Source organism: Bos grunniens, chromosome 14, assembly GCF_055505025.1.
Source record: "Bos grunniens cultivar Pamir isolate PY7600 chromosome 14, Bosgru_T2T1.0, whole genome shotgun sequence".
Classification (NCBI taxonomy): domain Eukaryota; kingdom Metazoa; phylum Chordata; class Mammalia; order Artiodactyla; family Bovidae; genus Bos; species Bos grunniens.
In genome coordinates, this window is record NC_141178.1 from 8,624,853 (window position 1) to 8,648,720 (window position 23,868).

Sequence of the window (23,868 nt, forward strand, 5' to 3'; positions counted from 1 at the left end):
TTCTGGCTGAATCCCCATCTGGAACGTGGAGGCTCGTCAAGCCTACTTATTATGCCTGGGCTTCTAAGATCTGACCAGGGAGGCCTTAGTGTCTCCTTCTGGAGAATGGGAGGACGCCTGTGGCCTACATAGGTGACATAAATTCCTTATTTTGGAATTTTATTAGCTTTCCACGTAAACCAAGTTATTCAGCCTCTTTTCTCCACTGAATTTTCCTGCTGAGCTATCCTTATTCTATTACTCTTTATATCTCTAATTAATATTTAATTAAAGCTATCGTATCGTGATTGCTGAAGCCGTCTCCCCTTCGAATTTCCCTGGATCCACTGGGGCTGGACCCTGGCAAATTCTGTATATTGTTTCTATGCCTCTGGAGAATATCCTTCATAAAGAAATATTTGATTATGTTTGTTGAGATTTCTTTGTAAATCTTAATGTCAGAGACACCTATTAATTCAATGAGGCATCCCATAATTTGATAATAACGGGTCAAGCAGGTTTACATTTATTTAAATGTCTTGTGCTGTGCTTAGTCGCTCAGTCACGTCCAACTCTTTGCACCCCCATGGACTGTAGCCCACCAGGCTCTTCTGTCCATGAGATTCTCCAGGCAAGAATACTGGAATGGGTTGCCATTCTTCTCTAGGGGATCTTCCCAACTCAGGGATCGAACCCAGGTCTCCCATGTTGCAGGCAGATTTTTTACCATCTGAGCCACCAGGGAAGCCCATGTAATAATTTTGATAACCTACATTTCCCATGGATTGATCATGGGTTACGTGTTCATTGACTTTTTTGAGGAAGAAAAGAGAAGTACAAGAAATTATTAAAGTTATTTCTGTTTTTATTTATTCTTAGTAGTTAAATTCAGCCTAAGACCAGTGCTTCCATTTACACACTAAAAGCAAAGCCAGTCTACCACTGAAATCACATGATAAATTTTATTTTTTGGCAATCTCTTTTCTGTTCATTCTTGGGGGAAAGAAATACCTCACTTTTTGTTACTTATATGAATTGAGGAAATCAGTGCTGAATTTATAGAATGGCAACATTCAAAGTGACCCAGAACCATTAACTCTTTGGTAGTAACTATAAATTTCAGAGACACATCTCTCATAGTTCCCTGCTTCACAATCAAAAAATGAGAAATCACCAAGCATTACATGTCAACTATAACCAGTATAGTATATTCTAGCTACAAATATATGAAACTGTGGCTTGAATGTGTGTCAAGAGAATGTTTTAGAATTACCCTTGCTAAATAAGATAAATGACTGCATTAGCATTTCTTTTCAGATGTTCTTGTTAACTCATTTGAAACTATCTGCAGATAGAAATAGAACTAGTTTGAATGCTGATCTCAATATGAAATACAGAATTCACAGAATAGACAAAATTGTTGATGTAACATTCAATAATCAGGGTGCTATGAATTTTACATTAAAATTCACTTATGTAGTAAAAATAGAGCTGTCATAGCTAGAAAAAATTATTTTCAGAGACAGCAGTTACCCTGGGCGGAAAAGAACAGTTCTACATAGAAAGAAAATCCAAGAAGTATGCAAAGTAAACACCAGGATACGTGATATATATAATTTAATCAGATAGTACATAGACTATGACATAAAACAGCAGTTTCCTAGAATAATTATAGGCTGCAAGACATGAAACCAGTTAGAAAATGGGTTGAGGTCATACTCTTTGACAGTAGACTTATAAATACAAATGTAGAATTAGGTAGATCTATGCATTGTCTGCTTTTCCTTGTCATCAAATCAACTTGAACCAGTAGACTGATAAGAATTCAAGCAGTAGATGTATTGCTGATTCACTATATCTTGCCCAGTGAAGTGAGACTATTAACCTCATAGAGCCGCGATTAACTATGGATTAATAGTTTGGTATTTTAGATGCAAAAGCACATTTCTTCTAATTGGAAATACAGCTCAGAACTATTTTGTTGGGCAGACTTCAGATTGTCTGAAATAAGAATACTTAGCTTGTTATTTATAATCCTTCTATTCAATAGTGACAAACATCAGAGACTAGGATTTTAGAGACTAATCCTGGTGGATTTTTGAGGGAAATCTTGTCCAATGACATGTATGGAAGGAAGAATATGTTGGGTTATTTTTTTTTTAATTGAGTGTATTGACTGGCCTAAGCATAGACATCTTCCTTTTCAGTCATATGGTTACAAAAACTGTACATTACGAAGAGTATAGAAGCAAACTGAAAAGAGTGCCACAGATCTTGGATAGTTATCTATATGCAGTTAAATTTACAGATAGAAAAGAAAATACAGCCTACATCCTTATGGTGCACAAGTATTTTTTAGATACAATGTATCACTAACAAGTGTCATGGTCATCAACCCTAGTTGTCACCAGCAGAGAGAATGAGAGCAAGATCCGTTCGGTATAGCTTCCCTCCATCCGATAAAGCCATTATACTTTTCTTGTATGTTGGAATATTATTAATATCCAGATCCTAAATAGGACATAGATGGTATTATAATCCAGTTAAACATGGAAGTGAATTAACCACTCTCAAGTAATAAAATATGAGACAAAACTGCTTGTTATACCAATCCATTAAGAAGAGTTGGATTAAATTCTTATACAAATGTGAATAAATCACAAGGTTGTTTTTAAAATCTATTTATCTCAGTTAAGCACTGATTCAGACCAGTATGAAATCAAGTTAAGAACTGAAATCTACTTCTTCTCCTCTATAAAGTTTTAAAGTAGATTCTCCAAAGTAGATGTGTGGTTGCATCTGGATGGATCCATCAAGTCTGCTTAAGAAGGAAATGGCAAGGTAATGACATTACCTGTTTATTTTTCTCACACAGATCCTTCAGTAAAGCATCCAGTTCATTTTCATCTATGTATCCATTGCCATCCTACGGGAGGGGTAATAAAACAATATATAAGCAACCTCATCCACAAAAAAGGCAAAGGTAGTAAAATGGAAATAATTGAAATCCTCAGAAAATCTGCCTACTGCAAATTTGGCAGATATACTAACCTTGTAGGTCAGACCCTCAAATTTTGAACTGCTCCAAAGTCCCAAAACAGATACGAATTTCCTCTCATTCAGACCTTATATTTGTAAAATGCTTCGAAATTTTCAAAGTGATTTTACATTTACTATTTCCCTGTATGTTAACAATATCACTACCTCTTGTTGAAGTAAGAAATTAATCACAAATGTTTTGATGGAGGGAGGACATAGGCATGGGGGAAGTATATTCCCGGCCTGTAATAGAGGCGGGCCGTTATCACATCATGCAGTGGGAGAGCTGTACTAGGGTCTCCAGAGGACTGGCTTGGTCCAGGAGGAAAGAAATGAGCAGAAACAGAGCATGTTGACTACTGACGTCATACCCAACCTTTCCTCACACACGTGATCTCACTATACCCTTTGTGGGAGAATCCCCGCCGGATATTTTCATCCAGCTCAATCTTCATTCCACCCTGCGGAGTGAGTATTATTATCTCTTGGTTACAAATGAGGAAATTAAGGGTCAGTGGAGTTTGGTATCTTATTCACAGTTCACAGGAGATAAATTGTAGCATGGGATTTGAATCAAATTCGTCTAATTTGGGATATAACGTAATTCATTTCCTATGACAAGAATAAATTGGCTGAGTAATTTTAATAGCTCATGTTTCTTTAAATATAACCTTGAGATTGAGGCTTTTTTTCCCTTTTTCTGAATTTTTCTAAAAAATCAAATTACAGATAAGAAACACTTTTTTTTTTTACCTGATCGTATAACTCAAAAGCTTTATTGAACTCTTTCCCACACATTTTGACTCCCTAGATGATAGAGAAGAGGGCAAAGATTAAAATGCTACAATTACATTTCATTGTGCTTCCCTTGGCAGATATCCCACATTTTACCCTTTTGAGAAATATTATGTATGGTAGAGAAAAAGAGAAATACCTGAAATTTAAGAAGAAAATTCTCCTGCACGGGTAGTAATCTTTTGAGAGAAAAACATTATATAATTGCATTAGATTTTTGACAAAGGTCAGCTTATAATGGTTATATTTGCATAGCTCCTAAACTCACCTGGCCATCTCAGTTAATTCCAGCTTCCCATCATTATTTGAATCAAACAATTTCAACTGAAAGACAGAAGGCATTATTTGTATTGAAAAAAAGTACTTGTTGCATAGAGAAGGAAATTCAAAATAAAGAAGTCTGAGTAATCAATTACCTATATAGATGGCAAAATTCTAGAAACTAGCATTTATTAAACTTTCAGTGAAAAATTTCAATTCTATGACTTGTCAATTACAAAAGTTTATCACAACAATATAAAACAGAGTAAGAGTGATCTTACACTAGACTTCTGGAACATCATTGTTTATTTTTCTTGCAAATATGTGTTTATATGTATCAAGATGTGGGAGATATGGTGTCTGGCAGTACACATCCTGAAACTTTCCAAATAATAGTAGGAAAATAAATATTTGTTTTCCTCTTTTAGAGCATCAAAGAGTAAAGCAGATAATATGAATAAATCCTTACAGAATAAATTTTTGAGTAAGTGATCTTTTGATAGATGAAAATTACCTAACTCCACAAGAAAGGAAAAGCTCATACACGGAGCCCTGAAGCTAGCCTTACAAGGTAGAAGCTTTGTAGGTATTTCACTTTTCAAGTGAAATGATTCATGTGTGCATACGATGCCCACACCATGGTTTATTCATTTCATCCTGTGTAGTCTTGGGAATTAGCCAGAACACAGTAATATTTCATAGGCTCTTGGCTATAATCTTTTCAAGATCAGTCTTACCATTAGGTCTGTATACTCAGCTAGTTTTGTATCATCAACAGTCTTGTTTGCTTTTTCCAGCAAGTCCTTTAGAAAGTTCTGTTAAGACAAAAAAACATAAATTTCATCAATAACAATCTGCTTTCTTCACAGCCTGCCTTGAGATGGAACACCCCAGGAATACAACGAAAGTCTCTTTTTGAGACTAGGACTGGATAAAAGGAGGACATTAGAAGAGAGGTCCTCTTGGCATTCCAGCAGTGACGCTGCCTTTGACGGGTGTGATATCTGCCTTTTACTGAGAACTGATCTGTCAGACCATGCTATGGTATGCTATGCTTTTATGATTTCAATTAAAAGAGAAGTTAGATTGTGCACCATGTAGGAATCAGAGTAAAAACTTATAAAGCCAGCCAGCCCAATGGATGCATTTCTTCCCAATGGTATCTTCACAGATACTCATGCGATTCTTCTCCAAGAAATAAGAAACACTGTGCATGTGTGTGTGCTAAGTCATTTCAGTCATGTCCGACTCTTTTGTAAGCCCATGGACTGTAGCCTGCCAGGCTCCTCTGTCCATGGGATTGATTCTCCAGGCAAGAATACTGGAGTGGGTTGCCATGCCCTCCTCCAGGGATCGGTCCTGCGTCTCTAATGTCTCCTGCATTGGCAGGCAGGTTCTTTGCTTATGAGCCACTTGGGAATCCCAAGAAACAGAATGGACCCCCTTATACCTTTTTGAGGTATGTGAATGATTATTAGTATACAAGGTGGAGATCTACCCTTAATTTCAAGTGCATTTTCTGCCCTTACAATCTGTATTTCCATATCAGTGTATAGCCAGTATGAAGCACATTTCACTAGAGACTGGGTTAACTTTTAGGTTTGATGCAGTCCAAAGCACCTTGGTTAGAATGTTTCACCTGACTGTTCAAACTAAAATAGTTGGCTGCAGGCGTTACCTAATTCTTGAAGGATATGAATCACACCAAAGTAGAAATTAATATGGGAAGGATGAAAAAAAAGATCATTATTAATTTGACAGTTGAAGTTTAGGAGTGATTTTAATTTTTCTACCACAGAAATAAATCAAATAAAAGCTTTCAAAACCTTGCCATATAAATGACAATGTAAGTACTTAAGAATATAATAGTTTTTCACTTTGTCTAGTGCTGTTCATTTGCAACTTCTTTATTTGTTCAGAAAAATGAATTACTGCAATTATGGAAAACTGAGCTGATATGTTAAGACATTATTGAAGGATTGGGTTTCTTCAGCTTTGCTGTCATATATCTCCCTCCCAAATTTTCTAGTTCTGCTGGGATGATTTAACTTCATTATTTTCAATGGAGACTTTTTTCTTGGTTTCATAATTTTATTTTCACTTCAAACATTCCACTTAAAATTCAAAGTGAAGCATGAAAAATTCAAAGTTAAATGTTGGGGATGAATTTTATTTTTGAACCATATGAGGCTTTTGTCAGAGACTAATTGGGTTAAAAATCCTCATCAGAGACTAAAATGGTGGTCACAAAAATAGCCTGGGAGAAACTTCAGGACGCTGAGATTCAAAGTCATGTCTGAGAGCAAGCAATGTTTTACTCCATTATGGAATCTTAAAATTAGCTTTCTTGAAAGATCCATTAAAAAAGAATGCCAACTTATCTTCAAAATTCCCCAGACAGAAGTACTTCTATTTAGAATCTCTTCTGAGAATAAAATTTAGAACAAAGAAGGTCAGTATTGGAAATGAGCTAAAGTTTCTTTATAAACTTGAAATGATTTTTAAAAGAATTTTTTTGGTCCAGTAGAATAAAAACACAATAATTTAACTGTCACCTTGTGGGTTGCTGAATTACAAATTTGTGAAAAATATAGTTTTTGTTGATTTCACGTGAAAAATGTTTACATTTCTAAGTGTTGTTAGTCCCACGTGCTTTAACGATTTTGCAATTATACATGTGTGCTAAGTAGCTTCAGCCTTTGTGACCCTATGGACTGTAACCTGCCAGGCTCCTCTGTCCATGGAATTCTCCAGACAAGAATACTGGAGTGGGTTGCTGTGGCCGCCTCCAGGGGGTCCTCCCAACCCAGGTACTGAACCCACATCTCTTGAGCCTCCTGCACTGGCAGGCAGGTTCCTTACCACGAGTGCCACCTGGGAAGCCCTCCATTATACAAATACGCGTAACTCAGACGATGTTCAATTACGACCGGGAAACTATGTTTGATATTCCTGTTTCCCTACAGAACAGCAGAAGAGGTAACTCTTAGTGACTAAAGCTGAAAACTTTTGATGTTGTGGGAAAGAAAATCATTGCTATTATCAGATATTCTGTGGCCAAAGCCAGGTTCTCTTCCCGAGCAGCTGAGTACTCTTGAGAAATTATCTAATTTCTCTCAATTTCAGTGTGTTTGTTTGTATAATGGGAATTATAATACCTCCCCTGCAAATTTTATTTGAGGATTAAATGTTAAAATACATGTTAAGCATCTAGTATTATGCCTGCCACATAGCAGGTGCTCATTAATTATTAATTTGTTTCCCTTCTAGTTACTCTATATCCTAAAGATAGAGAAAATAGAGTCTTTCAAACTGAGAAGTGTTGAGGTCAATTTAAAAAAATGAGAGATGGTTTTGTATTTCTGAAAGGCTAGTAAATTATTGAGTTCATGAATAATATAATTTATATTGTACCTGTATTTCACAAAACCTCTCAGATGCAACATCTTACTTGAGCCTCACAATAAATTGAAAGGTAGGTGTTATTACCCTCATATAAAGAATGAAAAAGTGAGGCAGAATGATAAAGACATTTGTCCATAGACAAGACTTGATTTCAGATCTCTTTACCTTTTCCTTCCTATCTTCCTCCTCTCCTACCAGCTCCTATGTACGCTTCTGAGATACGAATTGATAAATTCATTTCCAAAGTTACAGTTTTTCAGAAGTTTGATTATATTAGGACTTTGTAAGCCTGGAGTCTTGGAAGCAAACTAGTTCAGAGATCACAGCTCAATGTCCTGTTTCCGTGTAGACTTCAGTTCATCACTTAACTTCTCTTCACTTTTTTCCTTACTGCAGTAACATTAATCCCACAGAACTCACATAAAGGTTAAATAAGATGTGTATAAAGTGCCTGGCATACAACTGGTGTCCAATAGTTGTTTCTTTATCTTTAAAGGGAAATCTATATAGTTGTTTAATTTATAAGGTAAAATGTCAAATTTTAATGAAAATAATCTGACTTATTTGGCTTAGTGTACCATTATATATCTATCTATCATCTATCTATCCCTTATTAACAATTGGTACACACCACAGAAAATGCCAGCTGCTGAACAGAATTTCAAAAGGTACTTGAAGTCTCTTTTTTGATGTGGTACTTTATTAACCACGTGGAAGAGTGGATGAAAATGTGCCATTGCTTAACGTTAGTTTCTTTTGTGGGAAGTTTTTTTTTTTAAAAACCCACAAAACTCATAATTGCATTTGAAAGGGAAAAATGTACACATTTTTCTTTGCTTACCTTAAGCTCCTCAGTTTCTATGAAGCCACTGTGATCAGTATCATATTTTCTCCATGTCTGTAAGTAATTTTGGATAAGGAAGACCAAACACATTAGAAAAGGTCACAATTCCCCCACTTTCAGATATCTGAAGATATCACTCAGTGACAAAGGTTTCCTATACCTTCATGAATTCCTCACAGGACTTTAGCTGCTGGCATCGGAAAAGCAGCAGGAAGTTCTCTTCTGTGGGTAACACATGAGCCAACTGGAAAAGATCGAAGAAGCTGGTGTGAGGAGCTTGAAAGCAAGTCTCTCTCATTTCCTGCTCTTAGTTGTGCTTGACCATGATTTTATTACCCAGAAAACTAGGAGAGGAGAAACATGGCAATCGATTTTCCCTTTCGGATACTTTGTCCCTACAAAGTGCCATCGTGTTTTGCAGGGCTTGCTGCCCTTTGAGGGACCGGTTCTCAGGTCAGGGAGGAGGCTGCAGCAAGCATGCCTAGGGAGTGCAGGGAAGGGTGACTGACACTTCTCGTCTGCTAGACACACAAGCAGACTCATGCCGCTGGCTCGACCCCTGCATCTTTCCTGTGCCCCAGATCAGGTCTTTTCCTGTGAAGGCCCAGAAGATGGCACACGTGGGGCCATACATTTCATAAGAGAAGAAGCTGAGAGATATGAATGTAGCAGAGAGGACAGAAGGCAAAAAATGAATTCTGAAAGTCGAAGGAGAAAGCTTATTAAGAGATGCAATGGAATATAAACTAAGGACAATTGTAAAACAAGAGGAAGAGAGATGGAAAAGGACACTTTACAGGGAACAGTGGAAACTGAATGGTAATAGGGAATATCAGTTCTCAAATGTTTGGTGTCTGCTAAAAGGACATCTGTTGCTTGAGTCCAGGGCTTAAATTTTATTTGATGATCTCCCTTGAATGACCCGATGACATTTCTCCTAAGATCTCATTTTGTAACTTCAATGCTCCTTTTTTTTTGGTGGAAAGAAGGACTCCAGATCCCATTTTAGGACGAATACAATCTATCTATTGTGCGCAGGGAATGTGGGAGCTGGACTGATGTCCTAATGAAGGTGTGTGCTCTATTCCTGGGCAGCTGCTAATTAGCTGTGGTCCCCAGCAACTCCCTCAGCCATTTCTGGAACTTAGCATGCTCATCACTTAAAATGAGGAGTTGAAATAGAAACCAGTGTCTCTTAAATGTGTTGGGTTCAAAATGACTTTGAGAATCTGTTAGAATCACTGTGTCTTCACCATTAAAGAATGAACCTAAACACTATATTTCATCTAATTTCCAGAAGTTGATGAATCCCTGAAGTACAGGCAGGGACCCTCATCTGTGAATTTTAAACTAAAAAACCCGTGGTCTAGATTAACCTTTAGGTCAGCATAAATGCCAAAAGTCTACCAAATTATAGAACAGACTCACACTTAAAAAAACCATATTGTCCTTTTAGGTCCATTTAAAAATTTTAAATATAAAATGTATCATTCTATCTTATATGCAAGTAACCTCAGCTTCTTTATGCTGTATATGTCCTTTAACATCTTATTTTTAGATCTTTGAAATAATATTTCAAATTAGAATCATTCAGGCACTAATAATGGGATGAAATGAAGGGGCAGAGCCAGATATCTTATTAGGATGTTTGGTATGACTATCAGAAAACATTTTCTTATTTCCAAAGGTCAATAGTATGGTTATGCATTAATGCAAGCATTAATTTAGGAAACAGAAAATAGCCAATGCCAACTCTTTCTTTACTGGTATGTAAATTGTCAGATACCTCATTGTAAGCTATTGGTAGACCTACCCATAACCCACCCATTTCAGGAGGGCAAAGACTATTCTTTGTCTGCATCCCCTGAATACTTAGTGTGGTACTCAACATGTTAGGTGCTTGACATAAATGTTTGGATTTGGTTAATAATTTTACTTCATTAAAAGTACCTACTTAACATGATTTGTAGTGAGCATATTTTTTATCTTTGTTGTGATTTTCTATATTGCTTGGATTTTCAAAATTACTGTACATTGTTTTGAACAAAATAATAATTTTTATTTAAAAATCTATTTATCAAAACCCACGAAATAGATAAGAACCGAAAAACTAGAAGACTGAGCTAGCAAGCAATGACCACATGTAAAAGTAGGGAAATTTTAACCTCTTTTGTTTCAAAAATCAAACTTTACGTAACTTGCATGAAGTTCAGAGGTCTCTAAGAATGTCCAATATAGAGATGGCAAAATTGCTTTTTATGTTTAGTATAAATGTATATTTCTTCACCCACTATTTTGGTCCTACTTGGTTTAATTATAATAAAATACATATTATATCTACATGCAACATAGTCAATCTTTTAACTTAATTGAACTGTTAATGTTAAATTCAATATAGTACCATCATATTTTATAGATGTTAGTAATGAGTCTTAAACACATAAAACACTGTCAGAAGACAAACCAGCCACTAAGAAAGAAGTAAGTATGTGTAGAGAGGATGTGGCTATGTGCTCAGTTTCTAAGTTGTGTCTGACTCTCTGCAACCCCATGGACTGTAGCCCGCCAGACTCCTCGTGGGATTCTCCAGACAAGAATACTGGAGTGGGTTGCCATTTCCTTCTCCAGGGGATCTTCCCAACCCAGGGATCAAACCCCAGTCTCCCACATTGCAGGCAGACTCTTTACTGACTGAGCTATGAGGGAAGCCCCTTCACAACAAACAGATAACATAACAAATCATCTTTTGAGTATTTTTTGCCATGTCATGTGGTTTGTGGGATCTTAGTTCCTGGACCAGGGATTGAACCCAGACCCTTGGCAGTGAAAGCACTTAGTCCTAATCAATGGACCACTGGGGAAAGCATATGAATCAATATTCAAATTTCAGAGCTGGGTGCCGTAACTCCCCAGCTGTTGACTCTAATACCACATCTACAATGTGACTGAGGTCTTTTATAGAAGCTGTTAAGTAGGGCTGTTGTTGCCTCTCTTTTGCTAAATCACTCTTGTCAACAGTAGTAGCCTGTATTACTTGTTCCAAGATTATTGGTGATTTCTTAATTTTCAGTCCACCAGCCTGCTTTTTTATAAACTCTCAAAACTTTATTATAAGTTGGAGAAGAGAGTTAAGAAAAGCAGAGAAATGAATGGAAGGCAGGTAACTGTGGCTACTAGGAGAATCTTTCAAAGCTTCTTTTATGAAAATTGCTTGCTTGTCACTGAGAGTGGGGAGGCAAAAATTTCTCTCTACTTGCCTGTCTTCTGTTTCAGTCTATGTACATCTAGAGGAAAGGGTCTGTGACTTAATTAATGTTTCTTTGCCTGGCACCTGCAAGAATTTCCATAGATATTTTACTCAACCAATAAATGAAGGCAGTTGACTATCCAGGGTCAGCACAGGCTGCGAGAATTCAAATAGCTTGCTACTAAGCAGTGGATAGGGGTTGGGGTGGCCACTGTGACTGCCATCCAGAGTTCTCTTAGGCGCTGGGGGTGTTGTCGTGGTCTCAGCTGTCAGGTCTCTTTGGGAGATTACCTGGGCTGACAAGACCTATGTTCCCAAGATGCACATAGGGATATAAAACCTTGCTCTCTCACTCAAAACTTGGGACATCTCCCAAGGGTTGTCCCAGTTCAGAGCTCACTGTAGGGTCAGCCAAAGTTGAGACTGTTTCACAGCCCAACGTCTCACTCTGCCCAGCTTTGTTCTTTTATTTCCCTCGGACAGGCACTGATTCCAAGAGCACTTCCTAATAAACTTCCTCATTGCTTCTCTTCAGCTCAGATATGGTCCCCAAAGGAACCAACCTGTCCCAGGACAGGGATCTTTACCACCTCTCTTCTATTACTAGCCATAATATGGAGCTCTTGACTATGTTTTGGATTAGGTTGAAATCCCTTGCTGTGGCTCATGTGGCCATGATTCAGTACCTATGAGGCACTGGACTGCAGGCTGGGGATTCATAGTCACTGACACTAAGAACTTTACAGGGAGGCAGATAATTAAAAATTTTGTTTCAGACAATTTCAAAGCAAGAGATAACTACAGTGGTAAAGCTACACTCTAGGTGCTGGGAGAGAACACGTGAAGGACAACTTTACAAGAAATATAAATGAATGAGGTATATATTTGAAGACAATCTTGGTGCACGTTAGATTCTTTCGACACATATTAGTAAAACATTTACTTTCTTGGTTTGGAAGCCAAAGAAATATTTTTCTAGCCAGTGAGAAGTGAGTCCAGGAAATTGGGAAATTTAAAAGGCAAATAATCTTTTCACACAAATTAAAGGCTGCTGCTGCTAAGCTGCTAAGTCGCTTCAGTCATGTCCGACTCTGTGCGACCCCATAGACGGCAGCCCATTAGGCTCCCCTGTCCCTGGGATTCTCCAGGCAAGAACACTGGAGTGGGTTGCCATTTCCTTCTCCAATGCAGGAAAGTGAAAAGTGAAAGTGAAGTCGCTCAGTCGTGTCCAACTCTTAGCGACCCCATGGACTGCAGCCTACCAGGCTCCTCCATCCATGGGATTTTCCAAGCAAGAGTACTGGAGTGGGTTGCCATTGCCTTCTCCGTTTTTTAAAGGCTAGTTGAATTTAATAATTCGAATTTGACAAGTTGTAAGAATGGGGAAAAGATTGACATTAAGAAAAATGGCAAAGATTTTCTAATGAAATACTTTTATTTTTAATAATAATAGCAAGTACATTTACTTAGTTTTTATAGTGTACTAGGGCTTGTCTATTTTTGACATGTGTTACCTGATGTTGATATTCATGTCATCTGTGTTCACAACCAAGGAAACAGAGGCTCAGAGATGGTAAATGACCTGCTATCACATAGCTTACAGTTGGAGCCAGATTTGAAATCAGTCTGACTTTTTGATTTTGAGACTCTTGTCCTTTAACTATCACCCTCCATTAAAATCTTCAGTCTTAATAAACTATTTTAAAAATCTATCAAGAATGAAGTTCTAAATCAGGTTTTATTGTCAGTCATTTCCCCAAACTCTGAAGTAGAAAACTGTGTATGCTTAGTCACTCAGGCATGTTCAATTCTTTACAACCCAATGGACTGTAGCCCACCAGGCTCCTCTGTCCTTGGAATTTTCCAGGCAAGAATACTGCAGTGGGTTGCCATTTCCTCCTCCAGGGTATATTCCTGACCCAGGGATTGAACCCTCATCTCCTGCAAGCCTCCTGCATTGCAGGTGAATTTTTTACCACTGAATCACCAGGGAAGCCTGAGGTAGAAAATTAGCTTACTATTTACAAAATTACATTTATTATGGTTAAACTTGCATGCTCAAATCCCACTATCAAGAAAAGAAGGAAAGTCCAGAAAAATGCCTGCTGCCCTGGGAGGGTTATTACAATTTTACAACTGAAATAGCTTTCCAATCTATTTTTTTCCGGTGGATGCACTGACCTGGACAAATAGACACAGAAAAACTCGAGAGGACACTGTTTTCTCACACAGTGCTCAGGCAATCAGGTGAAAAGTTTGCAGATTTGACATCCAGCTGAGGGAAACATCTATACTTAATGTGAGCACCAGAGACGGAATTTCTATTATCTGCTAAATCATTCAGTCTCCCTCTTTGACTATTTTAATCAATCTTCTCTGCAATAGAGCTATTAGTCTGAATAAATTTAGAACATTTGACTGTCATGGTATTTGTTAAATTATCTCAGAATTTCAGAGTTCCTGTTTTGAGTTTGTATCAACAATCTCTTTATATCAAGCTGTATTTGTGTGAATTTGAAAACTTATTTAAAAGACATGAAACTTAAAAGTTCACAAGAAAGCATATTTGTACATTACCCTTCTTTTTACACGTTTTCACATGTCTAGGTAGTAACAGCATGTTGTTGGAAAGTGTCAGGCAACTTCGTTAAAACAGAAGTTTGAAAGTTAACCACTATATTTTCTGTTTTTTTGAACAACACGTTTCAATTAGAGCCAAGTCAATTTGACCTGGAAAGCAAACTACCACATAAATACCATTTGGTTTACTTTGATTAGATTTTGATGAGCCCCTGAATACACCTACTAAGCGGGCAATACATAAGCAAATCTAATCTCTTTTCCCTTTGAAAGTGAAAGTTATGGTATACTTGATGTGAGCGGATGGGAATCTGTAAACTATTATAAATTTTGGAAAACCTGGGTTTTTTTCATTCTTTCAAAGCTGGCTGAAATTCATGTATTTATGTTCCATGTTATATATAGGATTTCTTAGCAAGTGATATATGTCAGATTGGAAAACAGAAAGGGTGAACTTGATTTAATACAACTTACTGGTGACACTAGAGGGCATATTATAAATTCAGGCATTCCCCACTCTCCTCCATTTTGTACATGTAATCTGTAGCTTTCAATTCCTTTTTTCCAATGATTTTTCGGAATCTCCTTTTTTCCTATCCGTCCTCCTTAACTAGGTTAAATACAATCAACCTGCATGTGAACTATGGCAGCAATCTCTTCCCTGTTCCCCCATTCTCTCCTTCTTGTTTCTCCAAGTACGGACCCTCCTCACTTCCTTCGTCTTGGCTGATAACTCTGATCAATAAAAAGAATTCTGGAATCAGAGTCAGATCTAGACCTGTATAAATGTTCTGTCACTCCTTGCCAGTGGGACCTTAGACGCATCATTCAACCTTTCTGAGCTTCAGTTTCTTTACCCTTAAAGTGAGAAATCTTGGCTAGCTTTTCCTCTGGGTCCCATGCAGCAAAAAGTTCCATGTCCTGGAATAATTAAACTTTCTAATTAAGTCTTATGTGTTTAACTTCTCTTCTTTTAAACTCTTTCTGCTTTCACTGATTGAATGAGTGAGTGAGTGAAGTCTCTCAGTCATGTCTGACTCTTTGGACTGTAGACCCCATGGACTGTAGCCTACCAGGATCCTCTCTCCATGGGATTTTCCAGGCAAGAGTACTGGAGTGGGTTGCCATTTCCTTCTCCGGGGGATCTTCCCAACCCAGGGATTGAACTCGGGTCTCCTGCATTGCAGGCAGATGCTTTACCCTCTAAGCCACCAGGGAAGTCCTTTTGCTGATTGAAAGTGGTTCCCAAATCATACTTCAAGTGATTGGGTCAAATAACTTCTCTATACTTTGTGCATCCCTGTTCAGCCAGGCTAAATTTAAGCCTTGCCATAAGTAACCAATGAACTGAAGCTTGAAAATATTTTCTTTTAATGCAGAAAATATGTGGATTATTAATTGCAAAAAAAAAAAAAAGGCTGAGTGGTTTAGAGGAAAGCGGCTGAAATTCTATTTAAGCTACAGCTTTCCTCAACTATAAATTTATTTTGTTATTATGAGGATCAAATGAGATCACGTGTTTGAAAACACTCAATAATTGTGTGTGTGCTCAGTCCCCTCAGTCGTGTCCAACTCTTAGGCCTGGACTATAGCCCTCCAGGCTCCTCTGTCCAAGGGATTCTCCAGGCAAGAATTCTGGAGTGGGTTCCACGTTTGTGTAATGTCATACAAATAAATGAAAATTCTCTTTCTTACTGTTATTGCTATAAAAGTTCCTCAAGTCTTCATTTCGGTCTTCATTAACTTCTTCGTTCTCTTCTGTTAACTATTTCTATCTTTCCCCACACAGAAATCCTTTTCTTTCATGTAACAGTTTCTTTCCCAAACTTCTGTGGAAATTCCTTACATCAAATCTCTAGGAAAATGTATTTGGTAATAACTCCTAGCTTCTCATTCAAATTAGACCTCAAATAATACTTCATAAATCATTATCCCATATAATATACAGTAAAATATAGATTCAAAATCGCTTTTTTCATCTTATCCTTTTAAAAATATAGAATCTATGTGAATCAGATCCATGCTTTTTGTGCTACTGTTAACAACCTAGGGTCACAGAAGAAATTTAAAATAGCTGAGCCCATTGGAGTCCTTAAGGTTAAATACATTAAATATAAGATGACAGTCTTTCCTGTACTAGAATTACAAAGTATGCCAAACTCTCAAATAGCCACATCTATAATTTCACTGATTTCAGAATTTCTGACTAGTTCTGGATAATTAGATTTATGTCATCTCATTTATGTTCATTTCAATGTTATTTTCTTATCCTTGATGATTCATATCTTGATTAGTTGGCTTCTATGTCAATCTATAAGTCCCATTACTATTAATTTATCTATTTATATAGTAATGAGTTATGCATAGGCAAAGGGAAAAGTGTATACTCCAGGGGAATATTTTAATTACAAAGATAATAATAGTATGTCCTTCTTTAACTCTATTTGTAGTAGCTGTTTAAAAATAAGTATATTTCACATTGACATCACTGGTGTCCTATAACATCAATTTTTGAAAACCAGGTTAGTTCTCTGAATCAAAGGTAAATTATGACTAAGAATACTTCACAATCTAATACACTAGGAACATTATATAAAGAACATAATTATGCCTATTATTTGATATATTTTAAACTATGACCTTATTAATTTTTCTGGACAAAATTATCCACTCAATTTCTTTAATGGGTTGCAGAGATAAAGAAAGTAGCTAAGACATTAGATTTTATAAAAGTAAAAGTACTGTTTCACATATCTGAAGAATGCAAAAGAGTTAATGTATAGTCAAAGTTTTGCTTCCTTGATTCATAGACAAAAAAGTTGTCCTCACTAGGAAAAGATAAGATTTGACACTGAAGTTTCAGCTTTTAAAGACTCAAAAGAAATACCTATGCATTCACTCACTTTAAGTTCTTGTGTTTTTACATGGCCAACTGGCAATTTAAAATGGAACTTCAGAAAACAAGATGCAACTTTTTGCCATGATATCATCTTTAGGGCCTGCAAATAGTTCATTTTATTTTCTAACAGAAAAGTCTACACTATTAATAAGAAATACCAGTGAACTGTGTTCTTAGTTAGCATTTTATTGGACTGAGGCTGGTAAGGTAATGGGATGAGTACTTATCCAGAGGTGGGAACTTGAGTCTCTAACCGCCCCAAGGCCAGCAGACAGTTGCACAGCCAGAGACAAATCATTTGACTTCTTTAGGTCTTAGTTTCATAATATATTCAATTTTGGCTTGGATTATGAAAATTCTTAGGTCTGTTTCATTTCTGAGCAGTTTTTGATTTTATATCTCTGAACAAAAGATAGCATGTTACTTAAGTAAAATAAGCCTCTTAGAACAGGTTTTGCTTATCATGTTTGAGTTGAATACAACTTCAAAAAGCTCACTTATTAAAACCATATGAGAACAATGCATAAATTCCTTACCTCTACAATTCCTATTTTTCCATCATCTCTTTGTCCATACTGATCCACAAAAGTTTTCATCTCAGGTGATAACTCCTAAAATTATAACAAGCCAGGTAAGAAGAAGGTTTTTTAAAAAAAACAAACAGTATGTTTGTTATCATGTTAATAACTTGTTACAAAGAAAAACTGGAATTAGAATCATTTAGAATTATGCATATTGATTAACCTTTTCATGAAAATTAGGATGTAGCTGATGCACCAGTTTTACTGGTTTGAAATGAAAGACATAATTTCTGAATCAGTCATTATGATTTAACTTCTATTATTAGTTTTGAGAATATGTTATCCTTTAAAAATGTAGTCAGAATTATTCTGTTCATAACCTTTAGTGAATTTAAATATAGTGATCCTCATGAATGCACCTTAACATTACTTGCTTTGGGGAAGATTATTTTATATTGCTGCACTAATTATTCTATAACATTTTCCTTATTATAACACGCTTTATCCATGGAAGTTAATATTGTGTTTTCATCTTGGACAAGCAAATGTGAATGTTCAAAAGCAACTCATTTTTAAACAAAGAAAGTTTCCAGCGTGGAAGAAGCTGGAAATGTTCTTACAAATTAAAAATCAGAAAAATTTGTGTCAAATTAACAAAAATGACCTGACCGATTTGTACTTTCATTAGAAATACGCGACACTGATGACCTTAGTTTGGATCACTGATTGTATACACTGAAGATCTTTGTTTCCAAGAGGAATTTAGGGAGTAGTTCTCCAGTGTTTCCTTGTTTCCATTTTCTACCAAGAGGATATTCTTGTTTCCATTTAGTTATGTACAGAAGATTATTGAAGAGGGACAAAGTGAAAGCTTTCATCTCGTTTGACTTATCTTTTTCAATCTATTCTATTGCTTACATAACCTCTTCACATATTGACAGAATGGATAGCTCTGAACTGTAAACTAATGACCTGTACATAGATAGAACTAGTATTCAGGAAGTTGGATTTTATACCCTTGGGTCTTCAACATAGCCCATTTAAAATAGCCCTATTGCATTAACTGCAGCTGATGTAAAATAGGTCAGCCTTTATGAATGTCCTATTCTGTGTCCTTGGAAAAGTAAATTAAGGTTTCAGTTTTTATCATAACGAACAAGATGGTGATAGTATCTATCACACACATTTGCTCTAGGGATAAATAGCTTAACAGAGTTTGAGGGTTGTACTGAGGCTGAATATTATTATTACTAGTGTTACAAAATCCTACTTTGGTTAAACGTAAATATCTTTAATAGAAGGTAACAAATAGTAATTAAGCAGCTTAAAATAGGCTTAAAAAACCTCTTCCAATATGGATTAATTTCAACCTACCTTTATTACCTTAAACAGTGCAAAACATAATTACAATGATAACGATAATAAGCTAAAGCTTTATAAAAAATAAATGTAAATTTAGAGACTGTTTAGTGAAAAATGCTAGTTCTGAAAGTATATTAAGTTATGATATTTCATTAATGTTATATTCACCTACAGTTAATATTAGTGAAATTTTTGAAATTTCACATTATTAATATGCTAAGCCAAACAATTTTTCCATTAATACAGTAAAATCTGTTATCCTATTGCTAGAAATGCAAAGAAACCTGGTTTATAAGTTCAACCTTTAAGTTCTAAAAATAAAGAGAAGAAAAAATAGATAAAAGTTGATTTAATACAGTGAGGCCAGTAGTGAAATATTTGTCTAGTACATGAATGTTTCAATTCATACCTTGATTTAGATTTTAACCATTCAAACCTATACTACAATAATCAAGCTGTTAAGCAACTTGATATAATCCTGAACCTGTGCTCAGATTTGGTATTATTGGATTATAATCCAACAATACCATCTTCCAATATTCTAAGATTGGAAATTTAGCAGTAGAAAAAAATAATTAAGATCTAAAAGTTAAAAAAGACTAAGATGAAGTCATTGTTTACAAAAAGTATATATATTAAAATGGGAAGAGGAAAAGAAATATCTGAAAACATGTATAGAGTTTCTAAATATCTGAATTTCTAAGCTGAAAATAAATATTAAAATTACTTCTAGGAAAATTAAAATATAATCATTTAGCTGGTGGAAACATCTTTAAAGGTTTTAATTAGAAATTTTATGGTAAGTAAGATTTCTCAACCAGATATTTTAAATATATATATTTTAACTGTAGAAGAAAATGTTTTGTATTATTAGTCAAAGATATATAGATCTATAATGATAGTATTGCATGAATTTATGTACACGGTAATGTATAAGATGGTATGGAGACAGTATATAATACATTTTCAATTTTATTTGATCCCATCCTATTACACTTTCAAATTTATGTAACATCAAATCTGGGTAAAACAATTCCCAGAGTGCCGTGTGCCGTGCTCAGTTGTGCCTGACTCCTTGTGACCCCATGGACTGTAGCCCACCAGGCTCCTCTGTCCATGGGATTCTCTAGGCAAGAATACTGGAGTGGGTTGCCATTTCCTTCTCCAGGGTATATTCCTGACCCAGGATCCCAGAGTGCTCTCTGGTTTTAAATAAATTTTATTTAAATCATTGGATTTTAGCAACTGATAGCTTTTAATGCATTATAAATCATTTTGGTGTCCTCTGGCATTCTTTTGGAGCTTCCCTGGTAGCTCAGCTGGTAAAGAATCCGCCTGCAGCAATGCAGAAGACCCCTGTTCAATTCCTGAGTTGAGAAGATCCCCTGCAGAAGGGATAGGCTATCCACTCCACTATTCTTGGGCTTCCCTGGTGGCATAAAGAATCCAACTGCAATGCAGGAAACCTGGGTTTAATCCCTGGGTTAGGAAGATCCCCTGGAGGAGGGCACGGCAACCCACTCCAGTATTCTTGCCTGGAGAATCCCATGGACAGAGGAGCCTGGAGGGCTAGGCGTTATTTTAATATGTTGTACAGAGATGTGTGCCACTCAATTTTCAACTTAGATAGAACAAAAAGGTGACTATTAGTGAATTATATGTATATATATATATATATGGCCATTCTTCTCAGTCTTGTCCAACTTTTTGTGATCCTGTGGGCCACAGTCCGCCAGGCTCCTCTGTTAACTATTATGTATATAACTCAGTGCTGGAGGTGGTGATTTGCTAAAAGCTCACACAATTATATTTTCCTCTAAAGATATATTTTTGTATCTTCATATATTATATGTATACATATAATGTGAAATCTCTATGCTGACAATATATTTTCTTAACAGGCTAATTTATGCCTAAAGGAAGCTATTCATAATTAGTAAAAATTAACTGATAGCTTAAATCACAAATATAGATTATTTTCAAAATCCCACTAATTGCTTCCCATTAGAGAATCACTTTGCTTGTTTAAGATGTGTGAAGTTATTAAAATTACATTTTACATCTCTAACTTTTGATTTTCTTCCTCGCAACAGAAATGAACTCCCTTTTTGCTAAATTTCCTGCTCATTGTTATGTTGCAAAGTTGTACAAATTTCCCCCAGTGAGGAAGGACATTTTCTCCTCACTCCAACCACATCAACATTACAAGAATAATAATTGGCAATAGAATAAGAGATCCATAATCTACAGATTGGTTTCCTGACCTCCAAGGGGCAGAAATGTATTTCTACTCGTTTACTTTTCAGGCTATTAAAGAGAGGTTAAAAATTACCTAACTGAACTCAATAGAAGAGGTGGTGATCTGCTAACAGGTCTCACCCACACTTTCCTTTTAAGTACTATTAAAATACAAGTATACAATCTTTTAAACGCTCTGATTTCATATGGTAAGGCTTTTTCCCTTTAAGGAATTTCTCTCTCTCTCTCTCCTTTGTCTCTGTGTCTCCCCCTCCTTCTCCCTCTCTTTCTTCCTACACAATTTCAAAAGGCACTCTTTCTCCCCTTCTCAGTAAATAAATGTGTACGTCCCCGGAAACCATTTGATTTCGCTAGCTCTTTATGAGAACGCTAGAATATTTATTCAAGGACAAAGGTCTCTTTCCTCCCTTGCAAACTTCAACCTACCAAACCAGCCTTCTTCCGCGCCTGCTGGAGCTCCTGAATCAGATTCTGAAGCTCCTTTCCTTCCAGGTAACCACTTCCTGTAAAGACAAAGAAGCACCCAGTTATCAGACATTTCACTTTTAAGTTTCTTCCCCGTTCAATTTCCACAATAGCTATTTTCCGGCCACTGGAGAGGTCCCATCTTGGCCTCAATATTGATTACTGATTAACCCGCAAAAGATACACGACAGGGCAGTGGTCCCCTCCTGGGAGAGACCCACTAAGGGCAAAGGAGGATGGTTGGGTTGATGAGTGTAGCCATAGAAATTTTGCAGGGTAGGGTCTCTCTCGCTGTCGCTGCCCTCCACCCCAACCCCCCACCTTCTATTAGTATCATCCTTGGAGAGAGAGAGAGAAAAAAAAAAAACTTTCAAGGTTTTGGGGTAACATAGAAACAACACACAAACTTTAAAGTTCATGGTTGGCAGCCAACTGGAGAGAGATTAGGGAGATGGGGGAAGAAGCAAAGAAAAGAAATGAAGGATAATCGGATCAGGAGGCTCAAGGAAGGGAAGAGGGTGGGACAAGGTTCTTCAAACAATTAAAAAGATAAAAGATAATCACCGTCAGCGTCGAAATGAAGCCAGATCTCAAAAAACTGTGAGGCTGTGATCAGAGATGATTGCAGGTGGGATTCTGCCATCGTAGAGCGGAGTGGGTGGTCTGCGTGGAGTATGCGCGTGTCAGCGCTGAAGTGGGGTGAGAACCTCAGGGTATAGGTGCGCGTGTGTCTGTGCACGTGCGCGAGTGTGGACGTCTGTGTGTGTGTGTAAGAAGAAATCCCGGGCTGCAGGAGAAGGGAACTCAGGGCGCGGGCGCCGCCAGTCGCTGTCCTCGGTGCTGCTCGGCTCAGGCGTCCCCGGGAGTCCTCTCTGCGCGCGGGCTCCCGTTCTCGGTATTTATCCCGCAGTCGGGCCGGGCCACGCCTGCCCCGGCCTCCCATCCCTCAATCCCGCCTCTTGCTCGCAGCAACCTTCCACCCCTCCCTTCCCGTCTCCTCCTCTCCTCCCAGGAAAGCGAGCTGGAGCACTAGTTGTGAAGTGCAAAAAGCAGCAGGTGGTGGGAAATCCTTAGCTTACAGACTGGTTGCAGAAAATACTCATTTCCCTCCACATTCTCATGTCTGAAAGGAATCTTATTTCCGAAGACTATAGTGAAATATCGTGTGTGAAGAGGTTTTGATTTGCAGATGGAAGAGGAAAGTTAATGAAGGGTAGAACTACATAAAGGATGCTTATATTGTGTGTGTGCCTGTGTGTGTGCGTGGTTTCTCCAAGACGTTTGAGTGTTTGCTTGAACAAAATCGGGTGAAAGTTTAGCAAATATTAGATTAATGTGATGAACATATGCAATGAATCTATTGGTATCAATAGCTACTCTATTTTGTGCTTGTTGAAGACCATCACGTGAGTATTTGGTCAGTTCAGTTCAGTTCAGTCGCTCAGTCGTGTCTGAATCTGTGACCCCATGAATCGCAGCACGCCAGGCCTCCCTGTCCATCACCAACTCCCAGAGTTCACTCAAACTCAGGTCCATCAAGTCGGTGATGCCATCCAGCCATCTCATCCTTTGTTGTCCCCTTCTCCTCCTGCCCTCAATCCCTCCCAGCATCAGAGTCTTTTCCAATGAGTCAACTCTTCACTTGAGGTGGCCAAAGTACTGGAGTTTCAGCTTTAGCATCATTCCTTCCAAAGAAATCCCAGGACTGATCTCCTTCAGAATGGACTGGTTGGATCTCCTTGCAGTCCAAGGGACTCTCAAGAATCTTCTCCAACACCACAGTTCAAAAGCATCAATTCTTCAGTGCTCAGCTTTCTTCACAGTCCAACTTTCACATTCATACATGACCACTGAAAAAACCATAGCCCTGACTAGACGGACCTTTGTTGGCAAAGTAATGTCTCTGCTTTTGAATATGCTATCTAGGTTGGTCATAACTTTCCTTCCAAGGAGTAAGCATCTTTTAATTCCATGGCTACAATCACCATCTGATCATTTATATAAACAAGGCTTGCCAACATGAGAAAGCAGGATGATGTGTTTTTTTTTTTTTTCAACTTGAAGTAGAATTATAATTGAAAAGTGACAGAATTTAAACTATAAAATCATAAAATGTAAGGAGAAGGAAATGGTCTTTACAGATACTATGGTTTACCTCCTTTGGGTGTAGAAAGACGTAGCAAATTAAAGAAAGAGAAACCATACCTAGGTG

General features: G+C 37.1%; 1 protein-coding gene across 1 annotated transcript; it reads right to left on the bottom strand.

Moving 5' to 3' along the window:
* Positions 1-823: 823 nt before the first annotated feature.
* On the bottom strand, positions 824-22,530 carry CALB1 (calbindin 1). Its single transcript, XM_086335882.1, has 11 exons — positions 22,221-22,530; positions 21,618-21,694; positions 17,586-17,660; positions 8,484-8,567; positions 8,321-8,377; positions 4,812-4,889; positions 4,082-4,137; positions 3,953-3,992; positions 3,772-3,825; positions 2,834-2,905; positions 824-2,490 (listed from the first exon to the last, which is right to left on the bottom strand). Exons 1-11 carry the CDS (start codon positions 22,297-22,299, stop codon positions 2,377-2,379), a joined length of 786 nt encoding a protein of 261 aa, XP_086192008.1. The 5' UTR covers positions 22,300-22,530; the 3' UTR covers positions 824-2,376.
* Between the last annotated feature and the right edge of the window lie 1,338 nt (positions 22,531-23,868).

Excerpts from the sequence above, each read along its gene's own strand:
- CALB1 (XM_086335882.1), bottom strand. The coding sequence starts at position 22,299 with ATGGCAGAATCCCACCTGCAATCATCTCTGATCACAGCCTCACAGTTT. Across the intron at positions 4,138-4,811 it reads CTGAGTATACAGACCTAATG|TTGAAATTGTTTGATTCAAA; the intron begins GTAAGACTGATC and ends TCTGTCTTTCAG. Across the intron at positions 3,993-4,081 it reads GAATTAACTGAGATGGCCAG|ATTACTACCCGTGCAGGAGA; the intron begins GTGAGTTTAGGA and ends TTCTCTCAAAAG.